General features: G+C 42.3%; 2 protein-coding genes across 2 annotated transcripts; both read left to right on the top strand.

The window, feature by feature from the left end:
- The first annotated feature begins 223 nt into the window (after nt 1-223).
- pdcd4a (programmed cell death 4a) lies at nt 224-19,467 on the top strand. Its single transcript, XM_071528238.1, has 11 exons — nt 224-666; nt 6,547-6,846; nt 6,965-7,062; nt 9,685-9,798; nt 10,075-10,296; nt 11,118-11,215; nt 11,726-11,840; nt 14,394-14,501; nt 15,768-15,878; nt 16,354-16,493; nt 17,502-19,467. The coding sequence occupies exons 1-11, from the start codon at nt 621-623 to the stop codon at nt 17,551-17,553; spliced, it is 1,404 nt and encodes a 467-aa protein (XP_071384339.1). The 5' UTR covers nt 224-620; the 3' UTR covers nt 17,554-19,467.
- A 235-nt stretch (nt 19,468-19,702) lies between these two features.
- On the top strand, nt 19,703-26,395 carry mogs (mannosyl-oligosaccharide glucosidase). The gene is made up of 5 exons (XM_071528243.1): nt 19,703-19,773; nt 20,411-20,774; nt 21,283-21,506; nt 21,783-21,976; nt 23,043-26,395. The coding sequence occupies exons 2-5, from the start codon at nt 20,426-20,428 to the stop codon at nt 24,811-24,813; spliced, it is 2,538 nt and encodes an 845-aa protein (XP_071384344.1). The 5' UTR covers nt 19,703-19,773; nt 20,411-20,425; the 3' UTR covers nt 24,814-26,395.
- The last annotated feature ends 1,548 nt before the right edge of the window (nt 26,396-27,943 follow it).

Genomic DNA, 27,943 nt, shown 5'->3' with positions numbered 1-27,943 from the left:
GGCACTGTGTACACTTTGTTGTTTCAGAAAAGTGCTACACAAAAACAAATACACTGAAAATGCTGGCCGTGTTGTTTTTGTTTCTGCTCGGTGATTGGTCAGACCGGACCAGTACCCACCCCCTCTTCTGACCACTCCCCATGCGCGTTTTCTCCACGTGACTCCGTCTGCTCGCTCCTTCCAAAGTTAAAAACAGACTTTGTTTATCTTGCAGGCTGCTCGTTGAAATGCTCTCTGACTAGTTAGCCAGTCTCCACCAAGCTTGTTGTTTTCACCTGCTCTTTTCAGAAACCCTCTGAGAAGAGTGCGATAGTCTTAGTTCGCTCACTCTTTGCATTGCTTGTTGTTTGTTTTCTATTCCTTTGTATTTGCATTTCATCAGGCTGTTTTTTTTTCTTTAGACCTTAAACCATTCAGCACGAGATATAGGCTAGAGAAAAAAAGGCAAGGGGGACTCGAGGTATTTTCCAACACGTGCTATTTGTCAAAAGACAAGGTTACAGTAGAAACGCTGTTTTATTGACGCCTCACTTTGCTGCACGCTTTTGAGGATTTGCAGCCACCTCGGAAGAGCGCACGGCGAGGATTTTAATCGGTAAAACAAGCATTTACAGAGCGCCATGGCGACCGAAGTGGAGACATGGGCCACCGCTCAGAAACACGACGGTGAGTGGATTCAGGAAGTGCAACAATTACCAGGCGTTGGATTGCATTTGAGCAAGCGACTGGGGGGGCAACTGTATGGCCTGAATGTGTGGAAACATTGGCTCTGCTGTGTGCTCTCCATGATCCATTGTCCCTGCAGGGCTGGGCTGCAGTACCAGCCATGCTCCACCATGTGCTCCGAAGCAAAGCACCCAACAACCACTTGTGCAACGTTACACTCGCATTTCAGAGACACACCGCTTGGCAAATTCGACGTGCAATCCTATATTAAACGAGCACCGACTTAAACGTCTTGCACATTTTGCTTCAGCGCTTTGATACGTGTCATTGTTTGTCTGAATCTGCTCAGCTTTAACCCTTTCGCGCTTCTGATTGGTCGAAGCCACACTGCTCACTTCCGCTTTGGCAAGCGTTTGTGCACACTGTCGCAGCTGAAAGCAAGCATGATAGACTTCATTTGCAGTGTGATTTTGTGATGTGATTTTTTTTTTAGATTGAACGAATGCACGGAAAAGCTTTAGCTGGCGTAGTTAATGCTTTGCTGGGTTAAATTATACATACATTGGCGTTTCCCCTATATCGTATTTATCAACACTTTTTGACAGGCCTGATTGTCTGACATGTATATGTAGGCTTTACATGTCGTGCAAACAATGCTGTTTTGAACCACGCCCCTTTCCTGGACGAGGCGCTAGTGTTTCTTTTGTTTTTTTTAATAAGCCAGACGCTTGCAGTATATCTCGTCGGCCAGTTTTATCATTGTGAGAAGATGGAAGATGCATTGCACTCAGTATGCAACTATGCATCCCGTCAGTTCATCTCCCAACCTCCAGATTTTCACCCCACCTGTCGCTGTCATGTACGGATCGTATATGAACAGCGCGATGTTTGCATTCATCCAACGTTGCACCTTGCACGGTGCTATTGTTGACTGCTTTACTACTGTAGCCATTCAGCCTGACGATGACGTCGACATGTATAGCTTACTATAAGAACCAATAGAAATGCCTTACATAATCTCAACGTTCATCTGTATTTAAAGGTTACATAAGTAATAGACATGTATTGTTAGTGCAGTAACCACCCAGCCATTCAGTATGAGCTGACTCTCTCTGACTTCATAACTGTAATAGCATGCTAATATGTGTTTTGGTCATATGTGGTTACCCTGAAAATATGCATTGGCCAATAACAGATCCACCTAGGGTTCATACGGAAGTAAATCAGTGTTTCTGCTGCATGCAGAAATTACACACAGTGTGTGAGACGCCATGCTCTGGCCCCCTGGAATGTGATTAATGCAGCTCCACAGGTTTAGTGTTGGTAAGAATAGCCAAAACATCAGCGTGCTGATGGGGTTTTCTATATGAACTTGACAGGCCTTTTCTCAAGGAGGGTCAGCCACGCTCGATCAAGCAGCTCTGTCGATGTGGTGATCACACACTGTCAAAGACTCCATTGTGTGGGTTGAAGAAAAGGGGATAGAGCAACTCGTTACATTATTGACTAGCTAGTCCACTGAACTCAAACAGCAGCATGGGAATAACTAATACCATAGCTGAAGTTGCTGATGCATTGAAAGCAAGTGTAATAGTTTTATTAGGCGTGGATGTTCCCTAATGAACAATTATTCACATGCTTCAAAGACCTAAACATGTCCATCTGTTGCTTCACTCTGAACCATTTGGCTTCAGAGTTGGGTGAGTTTTTGAGTGACATAGCTCTCTCCTCTGATGGGTGTCTTATAGCCGTAATTGAGGAATACATTATGCTGTTGATTTAACACCACCGTAAGGCTCTACCTGTTAGAACATTTATATAACTCCTTGGATAAATATAGGCATAAGGGTATCATGGGGTGCACCCATTGCCATAAATGTCAAGCCTGATCACTTCATGGCCTGCTGAGTACACATAATGTTATGGTCTCACTCTCTGTTCTTTTGTTAAATGCACCCCCACCCCTCTCAAATCCATGCATGCACACACACACACAAACCCACACATGCTATCCTTTTGCATGTAGCTCAATTAAGGAACCAAACAAACCATACTTGGAAACCATACTTGTTTCACAATACATCAGTGAATATATGGATAGTGGTCGATTATCTGGAGAAAAACTTGTTATCAGACTCTTAACTGGCTCTTAGATCAGCTCTAATCTTTTGTATACAACTACCCTTGCACTTTATCTGTGTTGTTGCACTGCAGCTGTTGCACAGGGTGAGTCAAGCAGAACAGTCAGCAGATCTACATGACTCTCTGTCGAGGCATCGACCCTAGTTTCTTTTTTGCGTCTCGCCACATGAAGCAAGCAAGACCTAACTTTTGTTTCATGTGTGGTAGGGCTGCAACTAACGATTATTTTCATTGTCGATTAATCTGTCGATTATTTTCTCGATTAATCGATTAGTTGTTTGGTCTATAAAATGTCAGAAAATGGTGAAAAATGTGGATCAGTGTTTCCCAAAGCCCAAGATGACGTCCTCAAATGTCTTGTTTTGTCCACAACCCAAAGATATTCAGTTTACTGTCATAGAGGAGTAAAGAAACCAGAAAATATTCACATTTAAGAAGCTGGAATCAGAGAAGTTTGACTTATTTTTCTTAAAAAATTACTCAAACCGATTAATCGATTATCAAAATAGTTGGCGATTAATTTAATAGTTGACAACTAATCGATTAATCGATTAATCGTTGCAGCTCTAATGTGTGGCAACATGTTGACTTTATTTCAGCTGCATGTGTGCGCAAGTGGCGAGTCCCTCCAGTCCAGTTTCTGTTGTTGCTGTTGTATTTTTAAACACACAAATCCCTTTATGCATGCAGGTTAGGGCTATTTTATGCAAATTCCTTTCACAACCAATCGTTTAGCATAGCTTGGTCACTCTGGTAGGAAATTGGGGATGTGTGAAGCATGTCTCAAGCATGTTTCAAACTGAACTCCATGAGTAATTCTGCCCAGGTCTTCTTCTTGCATTATAAGAAATGACAGTTGAACCCCTCAGGACAGTCACACCCACCACACCCCTTTCTCCCCTCATTAGCTAATCACCACACCATGCATGGGTGTTTTTTTCCATATCATTATGTAGCCTCTTATTTGGCTGTTAAGGACATCACACATGTCTTGACTTATAGTACATTTTGTGTGTGCATTTGTGTGTGTGTGTGTGTGAGAGAGAGCGAGAGAGAGAGAGAGAGAGACTGATCTCTTTAGTAGATTGTCACCTCACACCAGACAGCCATTTACAGTGGTGAAAACTAGGTCAGTCCCTTGGGAGCTCTGTGAAAACTTTGCTCTACTGACCCCCTTCTGTTCACTCATAACAATCTTACTGTATCTGCACATATAGACTGAACACCTTAACGCTGTTCATCAGGCTTGCTGGCTGTGGGAAACTGCAAAGGTCCTCTACAGGCCTGGATGGAGCCCCAAACTGTTGGAGCATCTGGCTCTTGTGTTTGTGTGTTTAAAACTGGCCAACTGTGGGGGAGGTTAGGAGAACCATTATGATAGTGTTTTAACATTGTGGGCTTTGGGGATTTCAGGCTTAAAGACAGAGCAGAAGGGGATAGCTGTGATAGCTTCAGTTGCACAATGAGAACTGGGCTGTGATAAGTGATGCACAAACACACAAACCTACCATTGTAGAGTAATGCTTAACAAGGGTGAAGAACAGAAAACTCTTTGAGAAGTTTCATTTCCCTGTGCTTACAGTGACACCACTTCCCTCAGTGAGCGCTGCGTTACGGAGGTGGCGAGGCACATGGTGTCAACGGTGTTAAAAAGTTGTGTTCACTCGTTAGCTAGGTAGGCTGCATTTTTTGTTTTGCTCCTTTTGCAACTCTTGCCCTGGCGAGCAGCCCCAGCTTTTCCTGCCTTCTCTTTTTCTGCCGTTTCCAATTGGCTGGTTGTGTGTTTGGCACACTGCCATTGGTTAGTTCCTAATTTACTGCTCTGGCAGGGCCTGTAGCCTATATGAGGGAGAGGGGAGGAGCTGAAGGAGGAGATGACACGTGGTCTGCTGTTTACAGATTTTGCAGGACAAGGGAGTGGTGCTACCTGTTACAACAGTTTAAATGAGTGAGTTGTGCTCAGAGGTGCTTACTTTCCTTTGGGCTCACATGCAGGAGGCTGTTCTGTTTGTTCTCTGCAAAAGTCAAACATTTTGTAATCAAGTATTTCTGCTTTTTTTAGTGTAACTTGAAAGTGGGTCATAACTGAATTGTTTTTGCTGCACCAGAGGCGTGATATTTACACAGGATAACTAGTTTTGATTATCTGATTGTTTTGTAGTGCAACAGGGCCACTGAGCTGCTGCTTTTTCATGCACTCTTTCAGAGAGAGCATGAGCTGTTGGGTTGGATCTGTGGCTTGGATATTTTCCCCTGTCCTCCCACTCCACGTGTCTGCATGTCCTGTAATCTATAGGGCCATAACTTTTCAGACTGGCATTTAGGCTTTGCAGAAGCGATCCTGAGTATTCATTACACCCTCAGATTCCTACTCTGCTTTCCAAATCTCCTACAGTCCGGTCATGTGACTGGCCGCGGCCCCAACACTGCCATATGTAGTCAGGTCCACTCTAGCTAGTATGGAGCGCGAGAAGACGGCAAAGAGGAGGAGGGAGAAAAAAAACTGGTGTCAGCATTTCTCCACCATGTGTTCCCCTTTGCTCCCTTCCTCCTCCCATGGCTACAGTAACACTCCACTCCCATTTGTTGTTGTCTCTTTCTCCATACTTAGAAGAAGCAAGCTGAACTTTGCAGACATTTTCCTAGACATTTCTCTTAACACAGAAGAATATTGTATTAAGTAACCTTGCCAAAATCATTTGATAGAGCTGAATGGCTGGTGAGTGCCACAAGAATGTGTGTATATTTGCGCATATGCTGCCATCTTCCTGAGTTATGTGTTAGGCGGTTTTGTGACCTTTGGCTTGACATGCAAAACATGTCCTTTACAAATGGCGGTGGCTGTAGTACTACCAATAATATACCTCAGAATTTGATATATAGTCTCGGCTGTCATACATTGGGGAGTGCCGTTTGGGCTATACACACTAGATATATGGAGTTACCACAGTGCAACTAAATCTAGGCTGCAGAGAACCCAAACTGCTGCTACTCTTTCACTATATTGTTGCACCATCTGTGAATTACCACGTCCTCTAGTCATATCTCTTCAGATCAGGTGCCAACTGAAACATTGTCCTGTCTTATCACCAGAATACATCCCTTTTAAAGGCAGATAGGTGCCACTAAACAAACCATATTCACCAGCTGTTGTTCGCAGATTTTCTGACTTGGTGTGATAAACAACTCTGGCTGAAGCTTGCCTACATACTACATTTACCTTGTTAGACTTACGGCTCCAGCTCTATGGTACATTAGCAGTAGAACTATACCATAAAGATTCAGCCCACTGCAGTCTTTGAAACATTGTGTAGGAGGTTGTAAAAATTGCATAATTCTGAAAACAGCACACCAATATAGATGAGAAGGTATGCCTTTCTCTGACACCATCTGGGGTTATTTTTTCCTCAAGATTTCAAGTTATTTGGATATGGAACTACCATTAATCTCTAATAGAGATTTCTGTATTTCTACTTTATCCAATTAATATTTCCTGTTGTTTTTTTTTTTATCCATTCCCAATTTGTAATATATTTTGTTTCTATAAATCATTTTTTCAACTGTATTCCGACAGAATGTACAGTAATATCTCCACATATCTCCACAAGCACATATTTTTTTGAAAGTATAATAGCAAAGGAGGTAAAGGAGACAAATCATTTTCCGTATCCACATGTTACCATAAAATAACTGGCCACATTATTAACTGTGATCAACCTTTCCATTTTCCGATCACAGGGATGTTCTCCTTTGACGACAACCAGGTGAATGCCGAGCATCCCTATAGTGACGACGACGGGCTGAATGAGGCGGAGGTCAACGGCAACTGGACGCCCCAGGAGAAAGCACTCCATGAGGCACGGCTCAAAGCTAAAGCTAAGCGTCGCCTGCGCAAGTCCTCGTCCCGCAATTCCACCAGCGAGTCGATTTCCGAATCGGGGGAGTTGGCGGGGACCGATCCACACAGTCCCAAGGGTAAACTCAACGCCAACGACCGCAAGTCCAGGACTGGCAAAGGCCGGGGCCTACCCAAAAAAGGTAGATTTTGGAGCTACGTCAATGTTGGCCCCAGCAAAGACCGGCAGTAAGCTTGTGCTCTTTGTTGGCCATGTCCCTCACATGTGGCCTCACATTTGTGTCACTTTGTGTCTCCCAGGTGGGGCGGGTGGTAAAGGAGTGTGGGGGGCTGCGGGGATGGTCTACGAAGTCGAGGAGCCAGACGTACGGGACCCCAACTATGATGAATCTGCTCAGGTGAGTGAGTGTGGGAGACTGTGGATTTAAAACTGATTGTACGTGATTATGTGTTTGTTTACATGTTTATCTGGATGACTTGGGACTCAACCCTCACAATTACAGAGCTCAATAATAGTATAATGAGATCAGTCCATTAAATCCTTCCTTTACGCACGCACTCATTTGTCTCCTCTCATTCATCCGATACGCACTCTTGCAGGATTTCCCTGAAGTGGTTCCTTGCCAAAAAATGTTCATACCATATATTTTGCACAGAAGTACAGAGGCACAATGAATGTTTTCAGTTCATCCACAGACATATCCCACATTTCATGTCCAGGAACTCATCACACGGTTGTTCTGAAGTGGGCGATGGGATATAAATTTTGACCAATTTGCGAACGCATTTGCTTTTTTTTATAGTTAATATGGAAGAGGAAAATCCGTAGGGTGAAAATGATGAACAAAACGGTGATCGCAGTTATACAAAATAATTGCGGTTGGCTCCTACAGTCGCAATCACTCGATTATTAAATTATTGCAGCAGCCCCAGTTTTGTGGCAAACAAACACGCTGATGATGTTGGAGGAGCTGCGGCTGGGACACGCTGGATGTAAAAGAGGCTTCACGCTCTGAACAAGCTGATTGTCCGCGTACAGACAACAAGCATATGCCTACCCGTCTTTCTGATGAATCACACAATGCATTGTCCTCTGTGTTGAAATGAATGGTAGTGTCTTGGATAACATAATTAATTGTCCTCCCACTATCAAAGGGATGCTAATGGACAGTTGAATATGATGCTGTATATTTGATTATAGCACTGGGAACAAATAGTTTTTAGAGCTTTTATTGAATTAGCCATGTAATCATGTTATCTGTTTGGAGATCCTAAATTCTTTTATGCCAAAGTCCATAGGAATTGGCCAAAGCACATTTACAGCGAGGCTTGTCAGATTATCATATCCATCCAGATGGCTCTGTCCCATCACAATCGACAGTATTTTCAATCTTTAACCCTGTTATCAAGCAAGCTGTTGCTGCGTGTCCCTGACTCGGACTGCAGAATGGGAATGGTGCTTCTGTCAAGGCAAGTGTCCCAGTTGATAATGGATTGGGAAAAACTCAGACAAGCCAGTGTCATTTGGCCTTGACCGTTGTAGAAATGGCACTGAATTGGAATGATGGCAGTGTGGTAAAGAGTAACTAGGACAGGCTGGCACAGAAAAGTACACACTGCACATGTCCAGACAGTAGCCTTTGAATCAGTGCCGGGCGGGGGGGGGACCTAATGTAGGATTTCTAATGAGTGGTCTGGGTGGAGAAATGGTGCAGGTCATCTTGTTCTTGGGAAAAAGACAAAATCTAAAAATAAAACTTAAATTGAAGGTCAGTAGCCCTGCAGATGGAACTATAGCATCCTTACAAACCTCTCCCTTTCCTCCTCTTTGACCCCTAAACAGAATAAACAATGAGCAGCATGTGCGGAAGTGTTTCTTGGTACAGGTGCTTGATATCCTGCCATGTCTTTTGGCCATAAAGGTAGTGTTTTGGTTCTTTTCAATTGCCTGCTACAGTCTAGGATCACTTTGCTTAACAAGGAGAAAACAGGAAAGTGAGTCAGCGTGGACTGCTGGCCTAAATCCTTCTCTATACTAATATTTTTTTCCTATCCTATGAACTTGGGCTTTTTCAGAGGAGGTCAAAACAATAGAGCTCTCACTCCTCGCGCTCTAGATTCTGCAGCGCATTAGGAGGAAACCAGCTCTTCTCTCAAACGAGCCAAAACACTCATTCTCCTATTGTAGTTTGTAGGACCTCAAAGTGTTGTGTTCAATCTGCCAAGGCTATTGTTCCATCAGTGCTCGCTATTGTTCTCTCCAGGTCTGGCAAAAACCTCACCTGAAAAGTGAGTTGGACCAGTTTCGGCTGGCACTAATGACATTCACAAATGCAGACAGGAAACGTATGATCTTGAATCAGCCATCATTTAACATTCACAAATATATAAGGGACATACAAAGGTCAGTAATTGATCAGGGCTATTAACTATTTCTGAACCAATTCTGAGTAAAATGTATTTGTGCTTGTTCACTCTGTACTCGAATCTGTTAGTTTTTAGTATTTTTAGCACATTCCTGCATTTGGGAAGCTCATGTGGATTTTTAAATCGGCAACGTGAATGTGTTGATACTAAAGGGAGAAGATTAGTTTCATGATGAGCGATTGTATCAGCAGGACAGAACAGTGACTGATCGGTAACGTGGGCATTTTAGCTGAACTGGAGTGCTCAAACCTTGCTTGCATATTAATTTAGAGCTGTGACAATGTAAATTGAGTTTTCTGGTCATATGATGATGGTTGACAGCTCTAATCGATATTGATTATTCACGAAGCTCATGGTATTAGTAAGGGATAATAAACAAGATGATGATGATTAAAATTCAATTGACAGTGTGGAAATGAAGATGATGTGAGAAATGTTAAATATTTGTGTGAAGGTGAGGAATATATATATAGAATATTGGATAACTTTCAAGAAGTGTGTGTGTGTGTACATGCTCATGATCATGAGTGTCCATGTGCTTTGTGTATTGTCTGTAGATTTTTTTTGACTGTAATGCATTTGTTCTTTCAAAGGGGGACACAGTTTATGCAACAGTTGTGCCAGAGCTGGATGAGAAGGAACTGGAAAAAACAGTCAACCCAATTGTACAGGAGTACTTTGAGCATGGAGACACAAAAGAGGTCCAGGTAAATGAATCAGCATGAAGCAAGAGATGGAGAAGTCACATGTACAGATCACTGGATCAGTGCGGATATTTGCAGGACCCAGTGGTTGTAGGCTCAGTAGTTCTGTACACTTTTTTCCAAGCTCAATGCATAATAAATGCATAATATGTTTAACATTGTACACGCTCCCTTACAAATATATAAAACATTCCACATCGTTATGTAACTTTTAAATTTCCAGGTCAGCATCAGTTAATCAGCTTCACAACCTTAATTTTCATTGTTGTCATTTTTCAGATGTTGCTGAAGGAGCTGAACCTGGGCCCCAATAAGTTTGAGTTCTCCTCCGTGGCCGTGTCCCTGTCCCTCGAAGGCAAGGCCAGCCACAGAGAGCTGACCTCCCGTCTACTGTCCGACCTGTCGGGCAAGGTGATGTCACAAGCTGACATGGCCCGTGCCTTCGACAAGATGCTCAAAGAGCTGCCAGACCTCATACTGGACACGCCGGAGGCTCCACAGGTAGACCTGATAAGCGGAGGGGAAAGTAGTGTCTAGATCCATTAAACATAAGGATTTATGACTTTTGTTGTACACATAAGGCTGGGGACGCACTACAGGACTGAACAGTCTCATTGGCTATTGTCATTGACCAGCTCGTACTACAGGAGTGTCAAGACCTGCTAAGTCGGAAAAATCAAGCATGTGTGTTGTAATCATGATGGTTGCGCCTGGATCAGGAGGTAAAAGATTAAAGTCCTCAACACTCACACACCACAAGATCATCTGTGTGGAGTGTCTAGAATGGACTAGGTCTGATCTTGCCAGTCAGTCTGGATGGCCAAATCGTGGCTATAATTGGTCTAAAAGTTGTGAACTATGTCTCCGGTCTTAGATGTAACTCAAATTCAAAGAGTGCTTTCACATATTCAGAGCAGTTCCCTGGAAACGTTCCTGTAATAGCCCTAAGAAAGGTGTCCCATTAAGTGTGATCAAAGGATACATTACTTATTTGTGTCATAAATATATATTCTTTTAGTCTTAAGGACCGCAAGATATGCATCAGTGGGATCATATTTAATGGTTGGCTCAGAAATGAAAGTGCTCTTAAAGGAAGTAATTTCATAAACAGTGTATGATTTTCAGTGTTTATTGAAAGGGCGCACATTTAAAATATGGATTTCTGTGATCAGTGGATTAAAGAAGAACGAAATAAACGGCAGCCAAATGCACTAAATCTGCCTGTTGGCATATTGCTTTATACATCACCATAAAAAAGAAATGTGATGTGGGAACACATGCATGTTTTAAGGATATAATCGTTTTTCTCTCGTGTCTCTCAGATGTTGGGCCAGTTTATAGCCAGAGCCATAGCAGACCATGTCCTCTCCATGGCTTTCCTGGACCGCTACAAGGGCAAAGTGGACTGTGACCATGCCAGGTGAGCCCAGACTCAAAGTTAAAAATGTCAATAAGATGGCTGCTGATTGATGAAGAATTGATAAATCAGCCTTAAATGCAATTGCTATATGATTTGATTTAGGTTACGTTTTCTTAGGGTAAGGCAAGCTGAAATCTTCTTGTTGATTTTACAGTCGGATAATCGTTTTTAAGAATCTCCAGATAAGGAAGCGAGCGTTTCTCCCTGTCAGCAAGGGCAGCTGTTTGTTTTCAGTGACTCGTCAAATGACTGTTCCTTCTCCAGAGCTGATTACCAGCACTACAGGGAGGGTCTTTAGTTTCCCCTCCTTACTTTGAATTGAAAAAGCATCTCTTTCAAGATGAATAGCTTTCTTCATCTCCCACGTATCACACTGTGAGTTAACAGATAATGTTTAAACGGTAAAACTGTGTTTTAGTGCTATCATCGGTTGTGGTTAATGCTGAAAAGACTTCACATGATTCCATTTTTGTGCATGTTTGTTACACTGTGGTTATGATCTTTCTCCAGAGCGGCTTTAGACCGCGCTGCAGTGCTGCTGTCCATGAAGAGAGAGATAGTTCGGCTAGATAATGTGTGGGGCGTGGGTGGAGGCCTTAGACCTGTCAAACATCTCATTAAAGAGGTAAGCTCTGGCCAAGGGGGCAGAATGTTGCCCATTAAACTACAATAAACAATTCAGCTATGATAAATCATTGAATGCACAATTGCTTCTGTTGTGTCTTTGCATATTCAGAAATCTTTTTTTTTTTTAAATGTTGTGAACGTCAATTTATGTTGAATTTAATAGCTGGATTATAATCTTTCAACACCTGAGATCGAACTGTTTGTATCGACTAGCTCTGCTACTCTGCTACTCTTATGTAACGTAAACAGAAGGCAGGAGTGCATGCTGGGTGAAGAGCCACAGGCCTGCCCTCTGCTCTCTTGCTGTGTCAGCAGAACACTTTTCTCCCTCGAGAAGTTGGATTTGCAAAACCGAGGGCAAAGGAGGAGCAGACACTGATATACACACACACACACACACACACACACACACACACACACACCCTAACATCAAACTGAAACACGCACTGCAAACACACACGCTGTTCATGCACACACATGCACTCACACCCCACAAGCCGCCCTCTTTCTGTGTGCATCTTTGGAATTATTGTTCTTTGATCTAGAAGGATTCTCTGGAATTTGCATGTTAATGTGGGCGTGCATAGGGGCGTAGGAGTTTCCAAGTGTACATGTTGTAAAATTGCAAGTTATGCAACATTTAAGCAATTGTGTGTGTGTGTGTGTGAGTTTAGGAATGGGAGTGTGATCTATCACTACGCCCTCAGTCCTAGAGCATTGCATAACCCTCAGTAGCCCTGAGACTCCTGTCCAGTTTTGATTTCCTGCCTGGTCGTGTCCGGCCCGGGGCAGCACAGAGTGGGCTTCACTGGGCTGCAGCCGGCACAAGGCCTCTTTCACCAGCAGCTCCTCTCTCGCTCTTCTTTCCGATTCACTCTTTGTCCTCTCGTTTGCCCTCTTCTAATCCGTTTTAATTGAGTTGCTCAGCCTCTTCTTCCATTCCTCCGACACCGTCTTGTCTGTCTGCTCTACATTCCCTGCTGTTATCTGTTGTTCTGGGTTCAGTGCCTTCAGTTAACGCGCTGAATTAAAGTCAAAGCAGGAGTTGAGAGAGCAGATGACCACAAATTCCCCTGGCTCGGCATGTTAGACAAAGAGTCAACTCTAAGCTATTGGTCCAGCACGGCGGATTTTGAACTTGTTGCATCAATCATACTCCACTCGAAGCTCAAGTGGTATGACTAATTGTGCCATAAATAATTTTACGCGAAGCGGTGGCTGTTGATGTCCACTCCACTCAGCAGTGGGAGTGACATAACCAAGCAGTAGCACCAAATTAGACAGAGATTGCTTGATTCGTACAAGGCTGCAAAGAGGAAAGAAATCCATATTCTTATTACTGACTGCAAGTTGTCAGGTACATCAGACCGGCTTGCCAGATTTTGTTTTCTTTCCAAGGAAATCAGGTTAGAGCCAGAGAGAATCTTTTATTGAGTTAATTGAAATTATACCATGGCTCTGCCTCAAAAAATGCAAATTCTCATCGAGTAGTTTAGAATTTGCATTATTATTGACAGCTTGATGAGATTCTCATGAGGGAAGGATGCTTTGAGCCATTATGGACCTCTATATGTTCAACTCTTCCCACCTTCAATGTAAGCTGTTGTCTTCACCAGTAAAATATTTTAGATAATATATAATGTGACACTGATGCATACAGGTTAGTTTGCAGTGCCTTGCTCAAGGGCATGTTAATGGTAATCGTTTGAAGGAGGGGATTTGTGAAACTGTCTCTCTTTTTTTTTTTTTTTTATATTGAATGATGGGCATCAGGTAAAAAAAATACAATAGATATATAATATTTTATAATAAACTCTATTAGTTTATACAGTGTATATATATTATGGAAGGGTGGAACTTTGTTTTGTCCAAATCACAAGTCTGTATGTACAGTATGCATGTTTCCTGACACTCACACCCCCTGTAGACACATATGCAGCAGCAGAGCTTGTTTCCTGGAAAGCAAATAAATCTTCATGCTTTATCGACCCCCAGCTGAGGTGTGTGTGTGTGTGTGTGTGTGTGTGTGTGACATGTGCACCTGTGCCTGTCTGTCCATCCTGTACATTGCTCCTAGCACATTCCAGAGGAGATTGCATTTGACAGGCTTTATAAGCAGCCAACCCCCCCCCCCCCCCCCCCCCCCCCCAACCCCCCAACCCCCACCACAGACACACACACACACACACACACACAGACATACACACACAACAAAAAGCTTACAGGTCTTGTTTTGCTCCAACTTACAGTGTGTTTTGTGCAGTTTGCACACATCATAGTTAATAATGTCTGTGCAAAAACATGGAAATCCCATATTATAAAAAGGAATACTGTAGAATTAAGGGTCCTGATCTCATCAATTTGTCCACTGACTGAACTGAAAGATATGGTGTGATTTACTGTACGTGTCCATTTTAATGGACCTACTGGCTGTCTAAAGTCAGATGTCTTTAATGTTTGTCAAAGCCAAATGACAAGTGGCAGTCAGCTTCCTTCCTCACACATCAGGATATTTGCATCATGTGATTGTGTTTGTTCGTCTTTGTTCCAGATGAACCTCCTGCTGAAGGAGTACCTGATATCAGGAGAGGTGTCCGAGGCAGAACACTGTCTGCGGGACCTGGAAGTCCCCCACTTCCACCATGAGCTGGTCTATGAGGTATATGAAGATTTATAGAGATTTATAAAAGATTTATTTAAAGACAGTGCCTAGTGAATTAACAGACCAAAACTTAAAATAGTCTTTGATGTCTTTTTAATGGCTGCTGTTACTGTGAGAAGGTTTTTGTTTGTATGCCAAGGATTGTGTGTGTGTGTGGCAGGGCTGTTCTCTCATTTGCATAACATCTATTGAGAAAGCTTGCAGTCATGATCAATTCCAAAAAACAGAAGCACATTGCGTAACATGAGCTGTCAGTATGCTCCATACAAAAAACAAATTGAATTCCTCAGTGAGATTTTGATTAACATGGGTGCTACTGAAAATTTTAATTATGATTCGGATGCATCTAATTTGACACCATTTTGTTTTCGATATTTTCTTTTTTTTATTGAAAGCAAATTTAATTATTTGATAAGATATTTTCTGTTAAACATTTGCATGTATGGTTTTCTAAATCAAAACAGACCAACTCAGTTGGGCTTCAAATCTCTCTGTGTACAGATGCACAGTCAGACCTACAGATGGAGCATTTGACTGTCACATACTTTAGATTGAGGACAAGAGGTGATGGAGCATAAAGTAACATTGCATCAATAAAATACACTTTGCACTGTATTTAACTGTATTTGTTTTAGAGATGTAACTGAAAACTAACTTTATAAATTTGTATTAAATGATAGCATGTTATTACTCTCATTATGTTATAGTAGTAACATATCTGTATAGTGCATAGTAGCATAGTGTTTTGTTTGATGTAGGTGAATATGAGTTCTCATCCTTTTGTCTTCAGAGGTTTACAAATTGAAAAGGAAAAGCTGAAATTATTTGAGTCAACAATATTAAAACAATTGTCGTCAAGCTCACCTGCACTTCCATCCATCAATCATAGATATTTATCGCCTTACACATGTTCCTTAAATAAAAAAGAGAACTGTTACTGTGAACAAATTCCTGTTTCTTTACCTTATGTTGTCCCTTGAGTATACAACTGTATTCTGCCATGATGTCTGATGACAAACAGCTCTCAGGAAATTGCAAATGCTGCCACCGTGTGGCGAAATGCGCATCTTAAGCATCTCTAAAAAGTCAAATTTTTATTGGGGCCTTATTCACTTAACTATAAAACTTAACTATAAAACAATGAATATGACCTTTTCTGTAAGAGGAAAGCTTCTAGTGGTATTGATATTTGACGTGTTAATTAGATGATGGCACATGGTGCAGCACATCTTCTCTCTCTTCTCATACATCACTGTTCTTCAGGCTGTAGTGATGGTGCTGGAGTCCAAAGGAGACACGGCCATCCATATGATGGTGAAGCTGCTGCAGGCCTTCTGGAAGACGGGCCTCATCACGGTGGATCAGATGAACAGGGTCAGTCCCTTTATGTCAAGTGGTAGTTGCTATTAATTAATTAATTGTCCAGTGTAGGTTTATTATAAAATGTAATATGTATTTAGCCTTGTAGCGATTGGGGGCGGCTGTGGCTTAGGAGGTAGTGCGGGTCGTCCACTAATCAGAAGGTCGGTGGTTCGATCCCCGGCTCCTCCAGTCCACATGTCGAAGTGTCCTTGGGCAAGATACTGAACCCCAAATTGCTCCCGATGGTTGCGCCAGCACCCTGTGTGGTAGCTTGCCGGCATCGGTGTATGAACGTGTGTGTGAATGGGTGAATGTAGGCATGTGTTGTAGGGCCCTTTGGATAAAACCGCTATATAATGCAGTCCATTTACCAATGGGTGAATGTAGGCATGTTGTAAGGCGCTTTGGATAAAAGCGCTATATAAATGCAGTCCATTTACCATTTAGCGATGACATCTCCCGTTTTTGTGCACCGTTTGTCGTGCAGGGTTTCCAGCGTGTGTACGACGAACTCCCTGAAATCAACCTTGATGTGCCACATGCCCACTCCATCATGGAGACCTTTGTGGATCTGTGCTACCAGGAGTCTGTCATCACCAAACAGCTGAGGGATGCCTGTCCCTCCAGGTTAGTTGGGAAGTGGATACTGAAAGTGGCATATCATAACTGTTGATGGTAAACAGATATTCAAATGTCTTTTATTAGACGATAACAAGTGGAGCATGGCTATGCTTCAAATCTTTTTCAGACGTGTACAATCCAGATTAGACCCGCTTGTCGTAAAAATGGATTGTTGTATTTCAGTGCATTTGCCCCTTTGTGTGCAGTAGTAGGATAGTTAATGAAAAATAGCAGCGTGTTTGCTTGTTTTGCTTATTTCCCAGAGTGACTTTTCTGTCTTACATAATTCCTCTAAGTTTCTACATCCGTCATCACAGAAATGGTTATGTACCATTTGTTCCCTGCTTTCCTGGAGCCATTCACTACTGTTAAACAACCGTTGTTTAGGGAAGCTGCACGGTGTGCATGTTTTCTTTCAGCTTTACTTCATAAGGCTAATATGAAGGCCCAGTTTCAATGATAAAGTCATTCTCTTTCCAGACTTTTCAAAATGATGTGCACATTCAGAAATCCCTAATTGGATGAGAGGTGCAGATATAATTTCCTGAGATAACTTGCTCACGTTTTCAGTTTTTGGCTAACATCCTTTTAAAGTCAGATCCAAAACTGTCAACCGTGACATATTTCAAGTCTCCCAGAAGGAACAGTGCTTTTCCACCAGAAACTACAATACATGTATGTAATGTATTAAATGTAAGCTAGGTTCACAATTCTGTTCCACATAACTGATGGTGTCTAGACTATATTTTTCTTGGAAGTGACAGTTAAAAAAAATATAAAAATGCGGTAAACTAAAGGGCATCTGCAAAATCTTCCAAATGCTCACCTTGCATGGGGAAATGGTCAAATGAAATATAAAATATGTGGACATTGTGATTAAAGGGCCAAACCATAAACCATAAAATACCAAAACATTGGTATTTTCTTTCACCATCTGCCACGTTTTCACTCTTGATACATTGCAGTATCATTCCTGTAGCATGCCTCTCAAACTCTTCTGTTTTTCTCCACTAGAGGGCGAAAGCGTTTTGTGAGCGAGGGAGATGGAGGAGTGATCAAGAACTAATCCAGAGGAAGAGGAGGAGGAGGAGAGGGGGGGGGGGGGGTCTACAGGTTCTTACACCCTTTCTCTGCTCCAGCCTGTTTTGCTCAAACTGGGCAGGCCGGCGGTCTAGCTTCCCTTGCTCTTCTCCTGATTACGTCGTCATTACACACACACCAATGTTGACGTTCGGTGAAAGTAGACTGAAGAGAGGCCCGGGCACTCAGTTCCCTTCATCTGGTTTTCACTCTTTTTTTTTCGACATTTTTGTAAGAATATTCTTGATTTCTGGGGTTGATTCACCCCGTCTTGCCTCAGTCTTTGTACTTATCCATCAAGAATGATTTGAGTCGAAGCTTGAGAAGAAAGGCAGGCGGTCATTGGGTTCTATGGGGGATGAATTGGGGTGTTATGTGCTTTTGCCTCCTGCTGTGCTACACCTTTTGCTCTGTCCCTCTGTTTTGTTCCCCCCCCCATATATTGCGCTATAAGAGAGAAAGCACTTATCAAAAGAAAAGACACAGCATACTGTATTGTCAGCAAGCGCTTAGTAAAGTAGATCAATAACCAGGATCTATGCATTTTATTTTCTGCCACAAATGTTTTTGTAATTTCATTTCAAGGAAAAAAATATTGCTCTATAGCAGTTCTATTGGTCTGTTTTTATGTACAGTTTTTTTTTTTTCTGTCCTCTGTTTTTTCCTTAGCAAATTGTTCACTTTGTAAAGCACAGCAGTCAAAGCAAGAGAAGTTTGGGTACTGTTTGGGTGTTCATATGAAATTTTGATTAGGGCATGTATGTTTTGGAAGCCCTCTCCCTTCTCTGAGATTAAGAATGAATTGGGGTTAGTGCTTCTACAAAAAAAATAAAAAACAACAATCTCTCAAGCATTCTGATTTTGCTTGAATCTTTAGCAGGCACATTAGTGGAAACACTGCCACACACTCATCAATGGAATGTGGATAACGTAACCTTAAAATACGATAAACCCAAACCTGGTGTAGAAAGCAGAATCAATCCAGAAATGATTAGTCTCTAAACAAGGAGTTTGTTTAATGTGTCTGTGAAATTGCTACCCCCAATTCTTATCTTACAACAGAGAAAATGTTAATGTATGTTCAGACTTTTCTGCCACTGTTTGTGACGATGAGTTTTACATATTGACCAAAGTAGGGGATGTTGGTTAAGAACATATTGCATTGATTAAAAAAAGGCAACAAAAGTAAGTGTCTATTCTTTGTTCATGCCAGCAGTTTTGGAAATGGGGGGTGGAAGGGAACCAGGAAGGCACAGTGGAGATACATGCCATCGACCACAGCTGTTGGTTTAAAGTCATCAGCTGTGTTCCTTCATGTATGTTTTATTTCATCATTGTCTATCATTCGCCTTCACCTGTACCTCCTCTCTCAGTTTCTCTCATTTCCCATCTTTCTCTGGCTTTTTATCGTCAGAGCAGGTGTGAAAATGTCATGTTGACAATTGATGCCTGTAAAAATGAGAAGCAGCTTGAGGCCAAAGTTTCACTGTTGTATTTTTCTCAAGAATATAGGCCCTGACCCCTGACCCCATTTTACGTTACATGGGATACCTGGCTATGTGTCTTAATAGCACAGCTGTATTATGCCTACAGTGTAAATAACTGGTTTAGGGAAATTCTGTTAAAACACTTTTGTTTTGTAACATGTTATGTTTCAGAACAGGTATAACCCCACAGGACACATTCATACATGCATGCAACTGTCATGTGGATACATCTTAAATAGAGGCAAATGTTTATTTTTTTGTACATATATTCCTACAGAGTCATCTTTTTACTATCGACAGAACACGTTCAGTGAAACAAGTTTATTTTTGATTAGCAAACTGTTCACAGCTCCCTGCCTTGCACAAGAATCTCATCCTGACAGTATATTTCAATAAAATTCCATATTTCCCTCTACAGTGTCACATTTGCATTTTTCCCATCTTGCACATTCGTAACAGGGTGGTTTTAGCTTGCAATAAAATCATTTTGAATGATATATATATAATAATAATATAATATATATAATAATAATATATATAATTATATATATATATATATAATAAAAAAACAAACAAACAAGTAACAGACTAGTTCATGACACACATACTCACACTGACTCGGAGTACACGTCAGTGCAAACGGGTAGTAATCAGGAAGTGGCTAGTAAGAGTAAGCTAGCAACGGATAATGAGCAGCTGAGACTCTGGTATTTTGACAGGTTAGTAACCACCTCACTCTTGCAAAATAGGATTTTTCAATGAACATTTATTAACTGTAACTTCGCCCAACAGTACTGTAGCTGTAGACCAATTTTACCCACATTACACATTGTGACAGCCGTCCGCACAGCCAGTCGGCTTAGCTAAAGACTAGCATGACGGCAACACTAGCGTGCAGGCAACGTTGCAGTGCCGCCGGGGCGTAGTAGTAGTAGCGAATGAACTAACGTGTACTAAAACAGGTGTCTTTTTCGCTGTATTTAAGTGGGTCGTATTTGGGTGACACATTACACATAGGTTGAGGTTGAATTTTAAATATCGGCACATTAAACGCGATCACAAGGCACGGCCAGCCTGTCTTACCATGCAAGGTTAGCTGGACTGCCTCCTTGCTCTAACGTTAGCTGTCGTTAATTTAACGTTGCAGGACACACCACCTGCCGTTTGGGTTTAATCTCCCACAGCACGAGTGTGAATTCGTGAAATAGTTGATTGATAAATGTGTGCATAATACTGTTTGAAGCAAACAACACATTTGCCGTTTCGGTCCTTTGACATTAACGCCCAGAAGCTAGACTATTTGGCTTGACTGTTAAACATTCAATCCAAAACCTCTCTCCTCCTCCTGTTCCCCAGCTCCAGCAGGGCAGGATGGGCAGGCAGAGGAAGAGGGTGGTGACCGGTGAAGCTGCTCCCCCTCCAAGGAAAGATGAGAAGCCCACTGCATTTCACCGCAAGGAGAAGAAAAAGAAAGTTGACATTGGCAAAGTCTTCATCAACATTTCCATCGGTCTTTGCATATTCAGCCTCATTTGGTTCTTTTATGCCCTGTACATGCGGTCCACCCTTGCTAAACGGGTGGTGACTCTGCATCCTTCACCCTGTGTCCTTGATGCCAATAGCACCAATGCAAAGGTATCGCCTGAGAGGTTCTGGGGTTCATACAGGCCTCAAGTCTACTTTGGCATGAAGACCAGGAGTCCCAGATCAGTTGTGACAGGTAGCCTGGCACAATTTTTTCTCCCTTCTTTTGCAGTCAGACTTGTGTTGCTAAGCAAATTTGTCCTGGGATGGTTAACATTTTATTGATTACTTTTATTAACATTTTATTGATAACTAACAAGATATTTACTTTATTGTTATATCCCAAATCTCAAATGGTAAATTTGATTAGATTGGGAACGGCTGGAATTGAGCACAGGCACAAGTGAAATGTTGGTAAACTTAGGCATCAGCTTGTGGGTTTGTTTACCCTGTCAACCACCGATAATTAAACAGCCCTATTCTTTTGAGAATAGGGCTTAATTATCGGTGGTTGGCTGGTAAAATAGAGCTTGGCCACTTTTGGAACTTGGGCCATTGGAACCTGTAGCCAATAAAGTTAGGTTTCCTACATGACTGGGAGCCCATAGTCAAATAGTACTCTATGGGATATAATTTAACAGCTTTGCACATTTCTGCATCCTCTGTGCTATACAACCACATTTATTTACGTCTCTTATGCCTAGGCTTGATGTGGATGCGTCAGTTTTCCGACATTGACGTGAACCTGAGGCACACTTGTGAGCAGAGTGACCGTTTGCCAGGCTACAGCTGGCTGATGCATGATGGGCTCACCTTTGGCGTGCAGGAAGTCCGGGACAATGACTTCACCCTGACCACAGAGTTTGTCAAGAGGATGGGTGGGGATCATGGAGGAGACTGGACCTGGAGGATCACTGCCAAACAGCATGTGAGGACAGAGGATAAGGCTTTATTTAGACTCATTTGCAGATGTTGATGTTCCCTTGACCCCTGAGTGAGGAGAGATTTCACCCATTTCTGACCAATTAATAAATCCCACATAATTTAAATGTATAGTTTTTCAATTGGATTATCTTTTTATATAGCAGTTGATGCCCCAAACAATTTCCATTTTTGCCAAGCCATAGCAGTTCATGGTTGTATTTAGTTTTCTGTTTCTAACACTGAATATTATTCTGTTTCCTTGTGTTCGTTTTGCCACCAGAGTTCTGCCCCACACGCACCAGTCGTCTCCCTGATGTTCTACGCAGCAGCAGATACTCAAGGTTCCCTGGAGGCCCATGTGGAGGAAAGAAACCGTTTGGGCTCCATCACAGGGTTCTCCGAAGAGCTTGGAAACTTCAAGATCACCTTCCGCAAACCTGTCACTGGGGAGTTATCCAGTGTTAAATATGCCAGGTAATTGTTTGAATACATGAGAAAATGGTAAGACCATGAGGGAATATAGAGTAGCAGCTTTGAAAGAGAGTGATTGTGGTAGTTGTTAATGATAAGTGGACAAGGAAACTCTGGAGGGAACAGTATTCAGAGCGAGTGCCAGTGCCTCAGACAGTTTTATCAAGATGAGCAGCAAAAAATTCTGACAATAGGAATTGCCAATGACTATTGGCAAGACTGGGTAACTGTGAATAACTCTTCAAATGAACACAATATGGTAGAAAAGTGCACTATTGCTTTAATTAATCCAATCAAGCAATAAATGAAATTAGGAAAGGCAATATGTAGAAAAAGCTTGACACAAAGCTCGGGATACAGTCACATTTCTGTAGCAACAATGACTGTAAGTTTCTTAAAGCTTTGATATATTATTGGAGGGCAGTGCCTAGAAAATAGAAGTTTGAGAAACCACAGATAGCTTAACCGTTTGCATGTGGGCCCCCACCCTTCTCCTTGAACAGCTCAGCTGCCATTAAATAAGTAAATCCAACATGAGAAAGAAGAGATCAGAAGAAAACAGTCATTACATGAATTTTTAATAGAAAGTGGATCAAGACTCTGCCAGCAACATTCAGAGGGAGCACCAATATTTCACAGTTTCATGAAGGCCAGAGAGGACCAAAGTAGCAAAATAGAAAGGTATGCCCTCATATGAATTATAAGAATTGTATGAACTGTGATTGATAAGTAGGGAGATGGATGATATGCACCATAATAAGGCTGCAGTTTAACTAGCAGTCTGCAGTACAGGTTTGATTTTATTGATGCCTCGTGTGACCAATTGCTGTTTAACCTCTGAGTCGCCAGTACAGCATGAGTGACAGAGCAGAGGCTTACACCAGGCCCAGCTTGCATCTCAGTATGCATTACGTTGAGACTTAACAAGCATAGCTAGTGCAGTTAAGGTTACTTATGATAGTGTCTGACCTCTTATGTAAGTTTTATTTGACCGCTATGGCAGCAGAGACAGCATGAGAAGAAAAGATACTGAAAGTGCAGGGTGGTTGACAATTGTTTCTCTTTTCAGCTATAACTATCTTCAGACTGTTACTCCTGGCTTGGAGAAGCTGACTGACATTGTGAAGAACAGTCTCAACCGCAGGTTTGTCTACAGTCCTCCTTCTGGTGAGAAGAGGCATTACATTGCTGTAGACACCTACAAGCCTCCCCACCACCAACACCAACAGAAACCTGCTGACACCAGGAAGGAGAGTGACTTTGTGGTTCACCAGGTGACTGTCCAGACGCCTTTCCAGATCGAAGTTCTGTTTGAGTCTGGAAGCTTCCGCAGCCGCCCCAACCAACTGGTGGGGACGACAATGACCGAGGAGCTGGAGAAGAGGAAAGCTGTGTTTGATGCTAAATTTGAGAAGACTTTTGGCCTTGAGAGCAAAGGTTTTAGCCAGGCACATGTCAAGTTTAGCAAGGCAGCACTCAGCAACATGTTGGGTGGAATGGGCTACTTTTATGGCCAGTCGGTGGTCCAGTCGCTCTACAATGAATACCCGCTCCTGTACCCCGAAGGCGCATTATTTACTGCCGTTCCATCACGCTCTTTCTTCCCTAGAGGATTCCTTTGGGACGAGGGGTTTCACCAGCTGCTGCTGAGCAAGTGGGACCCCCAGGTGACACGGGAGGCCACTGCCCATTGGCTAGACCTTATGAATATGGAGGGCTGGATCCCCCGTGAGCAGATCCTCGGAGATGAGGCTCGCAGTAAAGTCCCAGCTGAGTTTGTAGTCCAGCGGAATGAGAACGCCAACCCACCCACTCTTTTCTTGGCTCTTCAGGAACTTATTGAACAGCTCCCTTCAAATCCGGGCACGGCAGCATCGCAGCCGACATTGCCTTTCCTCCGACGGCTCTTCCCCAGACTCAAAACCTGGTTTGAATGGTACAACACCACACAGTCGGGGCCCCTACCCAACTCTTACCGCTGGCGTGGACGTGACAAGGACACCAATCTGTTCCTCAATCCCAAAACCTTAACGTCTGGGCTGGATGACTACCCACGGGCCTCACACCCCTCAGCAGATGAGCGCCACGTGGATTTGCACTGCTGGATGGCATTGGCCTCAGGCATCATGGCTAGTATAGCACGGCACCTAGGTGAGCCCCATCAGGAGTATGAGCAGACCCACCAGGTGCTCACTGACAACAATCTGCTGAACGAGCTCCACTGGTCAGAACAACTCCGTGCTTTCAGTGACTTTGGCAACCACACCCAGTCTGTGTCCTTGCAGCAGGAGAAGGTATATGTCCCACCTGGGCAGCCGCGCCATCAGTTCCCTGTGGCACGCCTCGTGCGCTCTGTCCGCCGGGCCCCCAAGCTACAGTATGTTAATGCTCTAGGTTATGTTAGCTTGTTCCCCTTCTTACTGCACATCCTCAAGCCTGACTCACCCAAACTAGAGCATATCATTCGAGACATGAGAGACTCCGATAAGCTGTGGACACCCTACGGCCTGCGCTCACTCTCCAGGGCCGATCCCCTGTATATGAAGCGAAACACAGAGCACGATGCCCCCTACTGGAGGGGACCAGTATGGATCAACATCAACTTTTTGGCAGTCAGAGCCCTGCACCACTACGGCAACACCGAAGGGCCATATCAGGAGAAGGCAGCTGCCCTTTATCAGGAACTCAGGACTAATGTTATCAACAATGTTTACAGACAATATGCTGAGACAGGGTATATCTGGGAACAGTACAGTGACAGCACTGGCAGGGGCCAAGGAAGCCACCCCTTCACTGGCTGGTCAGCCCTGACAGTATTAATGATGGCCGAACAGTACTGATTCTATAGATCTCCTCTCAAGTCCTCTAAGATACTGGCCCTCATTTATCACAGCATCAAAACAAAGGCATGGTTAAGTGTTAAACTGCTTGTGGGAAAACATGCCTTGTCTTATTGATGAGACTTTCCTACCCATTGATATAAGCACAAGGTCCAATGGAAAAAGCATGTTCTCAAGAACACAATGACACAGCCACATTTAGCAGTGCCCTTTAATGAAATCTACAGGTTTCATGCAGGTATCCTATCAATTAATTTATTTGTATGTATGTGTGAAGGATGATTGCATACAAGTTTATAGAGAAGTGCGTGTACCATCTCTTTGCTGTGTGTGGAGCCGAGCGCTGTCTAATGCTTCAGTTCTACACTTGAAATTTCTCATTAATGCATATCAGGAGAACACATACCAAATTGTATCCTTAAAAAACAAACAAACTGTTTGAAAGACAGTTATGGCATCATTTCTTTTTTTGAAGGAATAAAATAATAGACTAGTAGTTACAGTATTGGTAAAAATTGATGATTATAGATTGAAATTGTCAAAGATCAGTAATGCACACAAAGTAAGGCATATTTTTTTGTTTGTATTTCCATAACATGCAGAAAACCACTGGTCCACCTCTCCAAAAGAGGTTACATGCTTTCACAGTAGACGCGAGGATGATGTTACAAGATGTTACATGATGTACAACTGTGATCAAATTTATAGCAATTTTCCAGGAGAATGAGCGCAAATGAATGGGTTGTGCATTCACTTGACAAATGAGGGCCATTGTCTTCAATAGTGCCATTTTTGTCTTCATGCTATAATATGTCTTCAATTCTCTGCTGTCTTAATGATTGGTCATTTTGAATTTAAACTGTTTGGACCCAGTCTTTCAAACAGATAGGTCTATAGCTTTTATAATGTTTTGCGCCTCTAAAAGCAGCAGTATTTTGTATATTCAACCTGTGGTTTGACTGGCAGGGAACATCATGAAATTTGACTGTGGCATTGTTTTTGTTTTGTTAAGAAACAATAAATGATTTAAAGATCTTACTTTTCTGTTGTACTGTAACTTGTTTGTAATGTTGGTATGTTACCTCTGAGGGAAATAGTTAAATATTTATTGAATCTAAGCATGTATCTACAATCATGCTTGGAAAGCAAGAGACAGAAAAATACCTTCTACCTCTCCTTTAGTTCTTAGTTTATTTTGTTTCCTAGCACTTCTCGAAGGTCACAAGGACATTGACAGGGCATTATGGCATTATGGCTTATTCATATTGGGTGCTTGTAATTGGTCTTAGAATTTAAGATTATTCTCATTGCACTCATGTAAATCTATCTGGATGAGAGCATCAGCTAAATGCCTCAAATGTAAAAAAAAACAAAAAAACAGACTTCTCAATAATCTTTATTTGCAAAGAGAATCAGTCCATGCCCAAAAATAGCATAATGAGAAAAAGTCTGGCACTGACTGGAACCACAATTGACTTTATCTGAAGCAAGATATCGTAACTGACTCATTGGCAAAAGGAGTGCAATGAACAAAATATCCAGAAGTACATAAATCTATTTTATTAACTGCACAATTGTTGGACTCTCAGTGATACATGTAATAAAACGTGTTTTAAATGCCCGTCAGGCTGTGCAGGCAGTTTTTGAATGTGTGCACATGTGTGTCTCATGTTTTGGGTAAGCTTTCAACTTAATAATAGCAATCAAATACTCAATTCCCAAGGTTTTGGGATTTAGGGCTTTTTTTTCTTTTGCCACTATCATCTTGAATATATTACAAAAAACTCCTGGGAATGTGGAATGGCTATTCTTCCAAAAAATATGTTTAAGGTTAAGAGCTAAGATGTATAAAATGTATGCTTTGATGGCCGGTATACAGTGGAGAGTGGAAGGAAGAATAAGGAGAAAGTGTGGGCATGGCATTCATCGGGATGTCATGAGTTAAACTCTGACTCACAATATCATCAGTACATGGTAGATACATTTGCTTGTTTACTGCTTCTTAGTTTCCAGTTATTGACATACAATGTACATATAGTATTAGATTGTACTGTATGTCCTTATTTAACCATTGAAAATACAGGACGTTTTTTTTCATCTTGCGGTTAATACTCCTCAGGTGTTCAGCAGAGATGTCAGCACTCTTCTGTCAGTCAAAGCAGACAGTAGCTTCACCACACTGTGACCTTAAGTACAACAGCCCGGTCCTCTTCCTTTTGTCAGACGGCGCATTTGAAGGCCACTAGCTGACGTCAATCTGCTGCTAGTTATTTCTTTTACCTGCATGGTTTCCATGGAGCGCAGTTGTTGTGAGGGCTTGGTGCTTAATTAGATAACATCAAAAGGCATGGGAGTACACGGATGGCAAATTCTTTTCACTTGTTGATATATACTGGCATACATTCACACACCGGGGCATACAGTAGCAATGTTCTTATTAATACTTTGACACTAAATAAAAAACGTCTGGGTGGCGAGAGCACTGATGTTGGCTCTCACTGTGTGTGCACGATCACTGGGTTCCAACCCCTTGTCTTTTATGAATCCTTTGAATAGGCTAGATGTGCAGTTGTGTCGTTGAAGGCTTTGGATGGTGCAGTAAGGTTGCATGGCTAAAAATAGTGCTTCTATCAGTAAGCAGAGCAGCAGTCAGACTGTGAAGCCACAGATTGGCAGTTTCACTACATTTATCAGAAGCTATGGTCAAGACTGTTACTGTATTCATCAAGATGGCGGATTTTGGAAATTATTAATAGCATCTGGCATTTTGCACGGACTGTGTAAGTCAATTCCTGAACAAAATCAGCGCGCTTATTTCAAGGTGTAAAGCATATCTTTGTGCATGTTTCTCTCAGAAACTTTGCCAGACATTCGTTTAACTGAACTGTGGTGAGTTTAGATCTCTGAAGCTATTTACCAGTGGATGATGTATCAATGTGCAATCATTGCCTTCGGGCTGAGTCGTGGGAGACACAAGCTCATCACTTGACCCTTTGACCTGTTAACGCAAAGCGCACTATCAAGGGATTTGGACACAGATGAGCCATATCCTCTGCCTTTTGCTGTTTCTCTCAGAGGAAATGGATTTCACATCCCCTCAATGCAACTACAGTCAAAAAATGCATTTATT

Source organism: Centroberyx affinis, unplaced genomic scaffold, assembly GCF_046629955.1.
Source record: "Centroberyx affinis isolate AG114_WGS23_722 - 3 ecotype Tasmania unplaced genomic scaffold, CSIRO-AGI_Caff_v1 ptg001641l_1, whole genome shotgun sequence".
Classification (NCBI taxonomy): Eukaryota; Metazoa; Chordata; class Actinopteri; order Beryciformes; family Berycidae; genus Centroberyx; species Centroberyx affinis.
The sequence above is the reverse complement of the archived record's forward strand: the minus strand, read 5'-3'. Positions and strand labels throughout refer to the sequence as shown.